This window comes from Scyliorhinus canicula, chromosome 17, assembly GCF_902713615.1.
Source record: "Scyliorhinus canicula chromosome 17, sScyCan1.1, whole genome shotgun sequence".
Classification (NCBI taxonomy): Eukaryota; Metazoa; Chordata; class Chondrichthyes; order Carcharhiniformes; family Scyliorhinidae; genus Scyliorhinus; species Scyliorhinus canicula.
Window position 1 is genome coordinate 91224301 of NC_052162.1, and position 9782 is coordinate 91234082.

Consider the following 9782-nt stretch of genomic DNA (forward strand, 5'->3'; position numbering starts at 1 on the left):
TATGGACCCAACCTGCTCAATGTTTCCTCATCCCTTGGAATTAACCAAGTGAATCTTCTCTTAACTGCCTCAATGTATCTCTCTAATTGGTCACCAGAAGTGTACACTCTGCCAGATCTCACCAATGTTTGGTACAGTTTTGCAGGACTTTAGGGCAGCACGGTAGCACAAGTGGATAGCACTGTGGCTTCACAGCGCCAGGGTCCCAGGTTCAATTCCCCGCTGGGTCACTGCCTGTGCGGAGTCTGCACCTTCTCCCCGTCTCTACGTGGGTTTCCTCCGGGTGTTCCGGTTTCCTCCCACAGTCCAAAGACGTGCAGGTTAGGTGGATTGGCCATGGTAAATTGCCCTTAGTGACCAAAAGAAAAAAGATTAGGAGGGGTTGTTGGGCTACGGGGATAGGGTGGAAGTGAGGGCTTAATGGGTCGGTGCAGACTCGATGGGCTGAATGGCCTCATTCTGCACTGTATGTTCTATGTTCCCTACTTTTATATTCCATTCCCCTTGCAATAAAGGCCAACATCCCATTTGCCCCCTAAGTACTTGCTGTACCTGCAAGCCTCCTGAAGCGGGTCCAAAGTTGCACCATAATTTGCCTTTAATGAAGCCATGTTTGTTTTGTTGGTTTGATTGTATTTCAGTTTTCTGAACAATCTGCTATGAATTTCTTTCAAAGGATTTACCAAATGACAGATGTTAGGTTAATTGGTCTATCATTTCCTGCTTTCTGTCTGTCTCCTTTCTCGAATAACGGCATCACATTTGCAGTTTTTACAATCTGCTGGAACCTTTCCAGAATCGAACGAATGGCTTGATTGGTGGAGGGGGAACCTGCTGCTGGTGGTGCCCCGTGCACCTATTGCCCTCATCCTTCTTGGTAGACGAGATGGCTGGTTTGGGAGGTCCTGTTGAAGAAACCTTGACACATTGTTGTCGTGCATCTTGTAGGTGATCAACACTGGTCAATAGTGAAGGGAGTAAATGTTTAAGGTGGTGGATGCGGTGCTAATCAAATCAGTTGCTTTGTTCTGGATGGTGTTAAGCTGTTTGGGCATTGGTGGAGGTGCATTCTTTCAGATAAGTGGAGATTATTCCACCACAGTCCTAATGGGTGCCTTTTGATGGTGAAAAGACTTTGGGGTGTCAGGAGGTGAGTCACTCATCGCAGAATACACAGCCTCTGATCTGGTATTGCAGCCGCCGTATTTTATGTGGCTGATCCGGTTAACTTTCCGGTTGATGGGGGCATCCTCAGGATGTAAATGGTGGGAAATTTGCCGATGGTAACATCAAGGAGGGATATTGGAGATGTTGATTAGCTGGTACTTGTGTGGGCGATTGCTATTTGCCATTTACCAGCCCAAGCCAGAATATTGTCCATGTCTTGTTGCATTTAACCATCGACGACTTCATTATCTGAGGAGCTTTGAATGGTACTGAACATTGTGAACTGCTCAGCGAGCATCCCTGCTTCTGACATTATGATGTAGGGAAGGTCACTGATGAAGTAGCTGAAAATGGTTGACCCTAAAACACTGACCAATCTGAGGAGCTCCTGTAGCAATAACACGGGGTTCAGGTGATTGACTACCCACAGCCATCTGTCTTTGTGCTGGGTATGATTCCAGCACGTGGAGAGTTTCCACTTTGTTGCCATTGGTATTCATGTTCCTGGGCTCCTTATTATCACATTTGGTCAAATGTTGCCTTCATAGTGCGGGAACTCACTCTAATCTCATGAAGGAATTCCGTTTTTGGCACTTACTCAGGACAAGACTATAATGAGATCTGAGTAGAACCGACATTGAGCACCGATGAGTAGGTTATTACTCTGTTGATGGCACCTTCCATCACCTGACTGATGGGGTGGTAATTGGCCCAATTTTTCTCAGCACCAGTTTAACTCAGTCGATAACAGTCTCATTTGCTCAGAAAATTGTACCTTATAAATCCAGGTTTTGGACAAAAAATGTGATGGAATACCTCACCACACAGAGCATAATCTACATGCAGAATTAAATTCCACATCAAATATGAGGACTAAAAAACCTTTAAAACAATAGAGAAACAATTGGATTTTGTTTTGTTGGGATGTCAGCAAACCCTTAACGGCTTTCCTCATCTGTAATTGTGTCCACAAAATAACAGAATTGTCGTGGTACATAAGGAGGCCATTTGGCCCATCGTGTCTGTACCAGCTCTCCAAACAGGCATCATGACTTAGTGCCGTTTCCCCAGTACCCCTGCACGTTATTTCTATTAAAATAATCATCGAATGCCTCCATTGAACCTGCCTCCACCACATTCCTAGGCAGTGCATTCCAGACCCAAACCACTCGCTGTATGAAAATGTATTTTCTCACATCACATTTGCTTCTTTAGCAAATAACTCAAAATCTGTGCCCTCTGGTTCTTGACTCTTTTACAAGCAGGTACAGTTTCTCTCTATCTACTCCAGCCCCCTCATGATTTTGAACATCTCTATCAAATCTCCTCTTAGCCTATTCCTCTGCAAGTCCCAACCTCTCTAATTATCTAGATGTACGAGGCTAGTTTTTTACACAGCGGGTAGTGGGTACCTGGAACTCGCTGTCGGAGGAGGTGGTGGAAGCAGGGACAATAGTGACATTTAAGGGGCATCGTGACAAATACATGAATAGGATAGGAATAGTGGGATACGGACCCCGGAAGTGCAGAAGATTTTAGTTCAGATGGCCAGCATGGTCGGCAGAGGCTTGGAGGGCTGAAGGGCCTGTTCCTGTGCTGTACTTTTCTTTGTTCTTTGTTCTCTCCTTATAACTGAAGTTTCTCATCCCTGGCACCATTTGAGTGAACCTCTTCTGCACTCTCTCCAATGTTGTGCCCTCTAAATTGTCTGCCATGTTTACGCACGTGACAATGATAATGAGACAATTTAATTCATCTGGGTCAGTTTTAAGGACGGGATATGTCAGAATGACTGGCTGTGCAAAGACCTCAAACATGAACTACACGGGAATATCTGATTAGCGAGTGTTTTTATTCCTGCTGTACTCATGGTAGTCTATTGACATAGAAATGTGACAGTGCAGAACTTGTTCATTTAACTTTGAGCCAAAGTGGATGATTTAAGTGTTTCAGGCAATGCTTATTTTATAGCTTCCTCAAGCAGCACATTTTCAAACATGTCATTTATTTTCAGGCTGGAATTTACTGGATCAGTTTAATTGATCATTTCTGTGCTGGATGGGGCATTCTTATAGCTGCTGTTCTTGAACTCATCAGCTTAAGCTGGATCTACGGTTCGTGGAATTTTTATTCATTTGTTTCCAAAGATCCATATGAGACAGGCGGTGCCTTCTGCATCCTTTACCTGCAAACCCCTCTTGTTTTTGATGGGTTACAGTTGGTTGTTGTTGAGGCCAATTTTGAAACAGCCATTTTCTTGCTAATCGTAGGGATGATGTTATTCTTCACCATAAGATAAGCAGGGCCTGAATTTACATCCAAAGTGCATGTAAGCACCTGACCCGGAAGTACGAGATGAAGTTTCGAGACAAGACGGTGGGTGCACATCCCGACGTCATCACCACCCACTCAGTATTTTGGTCAATAGGCACATGAGGGAGTCAAAAGCACGCCCGCAGCCAATCAAGCAGTCAGTTTAGCCTATTAAAGGGCCAATTGACTAGAAGTTTACGTGGCCCCTCTGCCTTTCTGGTTGACTGGTGAGCTGATTAGCCTTCATATTTAAGCTGCAACCTTGACACAGGGTGGGCTGAAAGGTCAGGGCTGGAATAAAATGAACAAATGTGTCTGGCGACGTAGGTTTGAGTCTGATTGAGCTGCAGAGACACTGGGCGGCATCTTCGACCCCCCGGCGGGTCGGAGAATTGCCGGGGGTCGGCGTGAACCCCTCCCATGCCGGCCGCCAAATTCTCCGGCGCCCCCAAAAAATCCCCCCCCCCCCCCCCGACGTGAATTACGCTGCCCACCTCGGAGAATGGCAAGGACCGGCGAGACGCAATGGGCCCCTGGGCCACCCAAAATTTCGGGCCCGCGATGTGTCGAGCGGCACCCGTTTTATGTCGGTCCCGTCGGCGTAAATTAAGGTAGGTACTTACCAGCGGGACCCGGTTCGGCGGGCGGCCTCTGGGATCCTCAGGGGGGGGGTCGTGGGGGGATCTGGCCCAGTGGGGTGCCCCATGGTGGCCTGGCCCGCGATCGGAGTCCACCGATCCGCGGGTGGACCTGTGCCGTGGGGGAACTCTATTCCTGTGCGTCGGCCGCTGTAATAGTCCGTGATGGCCTATGTGGAGATGTACCCCCCTGCGCATGCGCTAGGATGACGCCAGCACACGCTGGGGTGGTTCACGCCACTCCTTCATGCCGGAGTTGCCCGCCCCGCCGGTTTTCGAAGAATCCTACCCACTGTTTGCAAAGTTTTTCCATCGATGCTTATTTTACACAGGTCTGCATTTCCCTCAGACAACACTGCAGCGGCTGTCCCCTGAAGAAGCACGTTGGAAACCCCAGCGCGCACCCTTTTCCCGGTGCCCATCTCCTTCCCCTATCCCAAGCAGCACCTTATTTTCCCAATGCACATTTCCTACTGGCTGTCCATTAATTGGCCAGTCAGCATGAAATTGCGTTCTGGGGCCGATCACGGGCGGAAGCACATTTTGCGCCGACGTTTGGACCCGCTATGCTCGGATGAGATGGGAACCCTTTAGAAATGGTGAATGTGTTTGACTTCAGGCTCCCCGACCACATTCCTGTGTTGTCTGATCTTCAGGAGTGCCTTTGAAGTGTGAATGTTGCTTTGGATTAAAATCCTGCACTCTGCGCTCCTGGTTTAGCTGGCTCCATCTTGGGGCTCGGTATGTCCTAGTCTGTCACATTTATCACGGACTCGGGGCATGTTTTAAAGATTCATGTTTCACGGCTCCTCGGAGGAATCGTGAACCATAGTTTGCATGTACGACTTTTTAAAAGATAAATTCAAACTGTTCTCTTCATTCCCCCCCCATGCCAAGATACCCTCCTACCCACCTCACATGGTTCCTTATCCCCCAGGTCAAGCCCAAGAACCCCGCATGCACCCATGCCAAGCGAAGGCCTTCTATACCTTCTATGCTTTCTATAGAAGAAACAAACTCTGTAATGACAATAATCAATTAATTGATTAAACAAAGACTAATTTTTGCTCTAGGACAATAAAAGTGTCGATCATCTGGGCCCAATAAAGTTTCAATCGGCAATTGAAACCTCTTATCTTTCATTCTTGTGAAAATAAACATGATAGAAGAGAACCAGAGCTGTCAATTGAGCAGTGTTTTCTCTGGGGCTCAGGTGCTTCAGAACTCTAATGGATTTGTGGCCTCTCGGTCAAGCCTCATTATGTATGCTTATTCTCCTATAATGTAAAACAAACCGAGTGATTGTGTCTCTCCACTTTCCTGTTGTTCACAGGGGCAAACCGATTCATCAAGGACATTGAGATGATGATTGGGGAAAGGACATGGCTCTTCTGGCTGTGGTGGAGAGTCTGTTGGGTTTTTATCTCTCCGTGTTTGCTGGCAGTAAGGAGATGTATCTTTTAATGACTTAAATTGAAAATGAACAAGCAGCAGATGTTTTTCATTCTTGAGCTGATCTTGATTTCTGAAATCCTTCTGAACAGGTCATTTTCTTCTGGTCATTAGTGACATTCGCTCCACCAAAATATGGATCTGTTGAATTTCCATTCTGGGCAACAGCACTTGGCTGGTGTATGATGACCTTCTGTGTAATGTGGATCCCTATCATTGCTATTGTGAGAGTTGTCCAAGCTGAAGGTTTGACTTTGTTCCAGGTAAAGAAATACCTTGTTACCTTTAAAAGTGAAGAGAACAGCTCTCCCAGTTTTGAGCAGATATTCACTGGAGGTTCAGTGGAAAACTAGAGATGGCAGAAATAATAGATATTTATGCTGTATCTCTCGAGATTGTATCAACCTTTTAACACATTTTATTCTTTTTTTAAATCGATACCAGGCATGATTTAAATAGTTGGAATATCTGGATTCCAGTATCTGTGCCCAGCACTCCCATTCTGTACACTTCATTCTGAACAATGGTTTTAGATTCAATCTTGGATGAGCTTCCCTTCTGCTCTCTCACACATATGTGCCACACTATGACATACAGACACCTCAGTACCTTGGCAGTATCAGGCCCCAGATGCCTGCTCTTTGGGCAGGATGGCGGCCTGGCCCTGCTGGTGCCACTGCCTTGACACCTGAAGAGACAGGCATGTATACAGGTGCATAAAGTTGCACACCAAAACAAATTGAGACACATCTTCAAAATTCCTCGCGCACCCAATAACAAAATGAAGAAAGGTTTTCAGACACTGCAATGATTCTTCTATAATACAATTCTCAACCAGCCAGGTACTTCCCACCTTGAACTAGAATAAACGGGCATGATCTAATGGCCATGCTGTGCCGGAAAAGCAATTTGCTGCGACTGATCGTGGTCGATGAATGCCGGGAGACCCTGCTCCCGGACTTACCTGACTCTCAATGCCTCGCTCGATCCAATGTGACTGCGCGAGATGATCACTTTTTGACACATCTGTATATTAGAGAGTTTGACTCTAATGTGCAGATTCCCAAGGTACCTGAGGCTTTGGGATTCATCCCCTCCGCCTCAGAGACCTCCGGTGAGCGCTGTTCAGCACTGGTCCCCACAAACGGGGACCAGATGGAACGGCACTCGTGGGGGTATACCAGGGGATCGGAGGCCCCCAGATGCCTGCTGGTGCCACTGCCTTGACATCTGGGTGCCAGCCTGATACTGCCAAGGTACCGAGGTGGCTTTGCCAGCTGGCACTGACACTTCCAAGATGGCATCTTTTGCGTGATGCGATCAGGTGGGAGGTGCCCTGCATGGGTATTCGGGGGGGGGGGGGGGGGGGGGTGATACATGGGGGGGTGCGGGGCACCCTCATAATGTGTTCGGCTGGGGGGGGAGGTCGGCGATTGCTGAAGAGGCCTCGGAGATCTCCCGCTACACTGGTGAGTTCCAATGAGTGGAGCTCTCCACTGTACAGAACAAGCCTTGGGTGCGCATTCCCCATTCAGGCTCCTCCGTGGCGCAGCACGGTAGCATTGTGGATAGCACAATGGCTTCACAGCTCCAGGGTCCCAGGTTCGATTCCGGCTTGGGTCACTGTCTGTGCGGAGTCTGCACATCCCCCCGTGTGTGCGTGGGTTTCCTCCGGGTGCTCCGGTTTCCTCCCACAGTCCAAAGATGTGCGGGTTAGATGGATTGGCCATGATAAATTGCCCTTAGTGTCCTAAATTGCCCTTAGTGTTGGGTGGGGTTGCTGGGTTATAGGGATAGGGTGGAGGTGTTAACCTTGGGTAGGGTGCTCTTTCCAAGAGCGGTGCAGACTTGATGGGCTGAATGGCCTCCTTCTGCACTGTAAATTCTATGATAATTCTATGATTCTACAACATTAGTCGTGTTGAATAGCCATGTGTTTCTCGGCACTGCGAGCACCGGGAACATGTGGCTAAACGCGCTCGCTACTTTGTTCCATTTTGGGAGAACCGGGCCCAGCATCTTCTTCCAGCAAACCTTGAACGATAGGAGGGAATCCATACTCCCCACATTGTTCTGGAGAACACTGGCCTTTTATGAAAATAAATACTGCATCAATACTTTCCCATGGGATCACCTGAACTTCCCTCCCCAACTTTTGTTTTTGTCAGATCGAGCTGCTGGGTAATCTGTTTAGGATCAGCGTTTTGTTTGAGTTGGAAGTTAACAGTGGGTTATAAACTAGGAAGCAATGACTAAACCTTTCACTTTTCCTTTTACAGAAAATCGCTGCTGCTTGCAAATCAGATCCTGATTGGGGTCCATACTTAAAACAACACAGAGGGGAAAGATACAGAAAAAGATCTGATTCTGAAGAAGCCCCCAACTGTGTGCAACTTCTGGCCACTCCTGCGATGTGAAAGTTGAAAAGAAAGAGCAAAGAGAACAAAGAACAAAGAAAAATACAGCACAGGAACAGGTCCTTCGGCCCTCCAAGCCCGTGCCGACCATGCTGCCCGTGTAAACAAAAATCCTCTACACTTCCTGGGTCCATATCACTCTATTCCCATCCTATTCATGTATTTGTCAAGATGCCCCTTAAATGTCACTACCGTCCCTGTTTCCACCACCTCCTCCGGCAGCGAGTACCAGGCACCCACTCTCCTCTGTGTAAAAAACTTGCCTCGTACATTTCCTCTAAACCTTGCCCCTCGCACCGTAAACCTATGCCCCCTAGTAATTGACCCCTCTACCCTGGGGAAAAGCCTCTGAATATCCACTCTGTCTATGCCCCTCATAATATTGTAGACCTCTATCAGGTCGCCCCTCAACCTCCATCGTTCCAGTGAGAACAAACCGAGTTTATTCAACCGCTCCTCATGGCTAATAACCCCCATGCCAGGCAACATCCTGGTAAATCTCTTCGGCACCCTCTCTAAAGCCTCCACATCCTTCTGGTAGTGTGGCGACCAGAATAGAACACTATACTCCAAGTGTGGCCTAACTAAGGTTCTATACAGCTGCAACATGACTTGCCAATTCTTCTACTCAATGCCCCGGCCAATGAAGGCAAGCATGCCATATGCCTTCTTGACTACCTTCTCCACCTGTGTTGCCCCTCCCAGTGACCTGTGGACATGTACAAAAATTTGTTTTGCGTTGGAAACAATGACACTGACAATCTGCTGCTGTTCTGCCGTACTCTCATCCTAAGTTCAGTGCAAGTTCTCCAGAACAGCCAGCAACCCAGTTGTGGCCCAGATGGCAGGGATTATCCCGACCCTCCGCAATGTATTTTCCAGCTGTAGAGGCGGCCCACCGTTGCCCAGCAGCGGGATCATTTGGTCCCACCGATGTCTACGGAGTCTTGCACATCCCACATCATCTGCCGCCGGGGGTGCCATCGGTCGGACCAGAAGATCCCACTACGGGAAGGACCAGGAATGTTCTGCTGGCAATCTGGAATTCCTTTGCCCTATTTCTTATTGTGACCTTAAATCTGCTTGGGTGCTGCCTTTGCAGTCTGCTCTCCTTTTCTTCAGTCTTGCACGAAGATTCTCTTGTTAACTTTGTCCGAACTCCTTTGTCATAACGACTGAGTTCACTTTCAGTTCTTGTTAGCATTTGTTTCCAAGTTCTTGCTCCTTACTCCACTCAGTGATGTTCAGATGCATGTCGGAGAGTTCATTGATATAGAATTTGGTGCTCCCTGTGCTATAATAATGGTCTCCCAGCTGCGTGTTTCTCGGCAACAGAAGGTGACGTGCCATTCACTGGTGACAGGATTCTCTGCTCCTGCCGCTGTCAATGGGAATTCTTGTCAAAGCCAACCCACGCCGCCGGCCGGACCAAAGAATCCCACCGCCTGCGAAATACCGGAAATTTCCGGCCAAAGTCTTGCCGGGCTACCTTTAGATGTTTAGAAAAGGTAAACAGCATCAAAATGTAGACTAGGAAAGCAAAGAGGTTACGCTGAACCTTTATCAATCACTGCTTCGCCCTCAGTTGGAGTATCGTGCCTAATTCCGGGCATCAGACTTTCAAGGGGTTGCCAAGACCTTTGAGAGTGTGCAGGGTGCATTTACTCAAATAGCACAAGGTTTTTGAGAAACTGGGATTCTTCTCTTTAGAGTAGAGAAGGTTAAGAGGACATTTGATAGAAATGTTCACGAAACGTAAAACAAAAAATTCAATTATTTAAAATTCAATTATTTA

The 9782-nt window shown here is 47.6% G+C and overlaps 1 protein-coding gene across 2 annotated transcripts in view; it reads left to right on the forward strand.

Moving 5' to 3' along the window:
* LOC119951662 (sodium- and chloride-dependent neutral and basic amino acid transporter B(0+)-like) overlaps window positions 1-8086 on the forward strand; it is a 97347-nt gene extending 89261 nt beyond the window's left edge. Inside the window, exons 11-14 of one of the 2 annotated variants that reach the window (XM_038774852.1) lie at window positions 3182-3281; window positions 5452-5561; window positions 5663-5833; window positions 7850-8086. In XM_038774852.1, coding sequence (XP_038630780.1) covers window positions 3182-3281; window positions 5452-5561; window positions 5663-5833; window positions 7850-7987 — 519 coding nt within the window. In that variant the 3' untranslated portion in view covers window positions 7988-8086. The remainder of the gene's footprint in view (window positions 1-3181; window positions 3282-5451; window positions 5562-5662; window positions 5834-7849) is intronic. The other variant, XM_038774853.1, reaches the window with a different exon arrangement.
* The last annotated feature ends 1696 nt before the right edge of the window (window positions 8087-9782 follow it).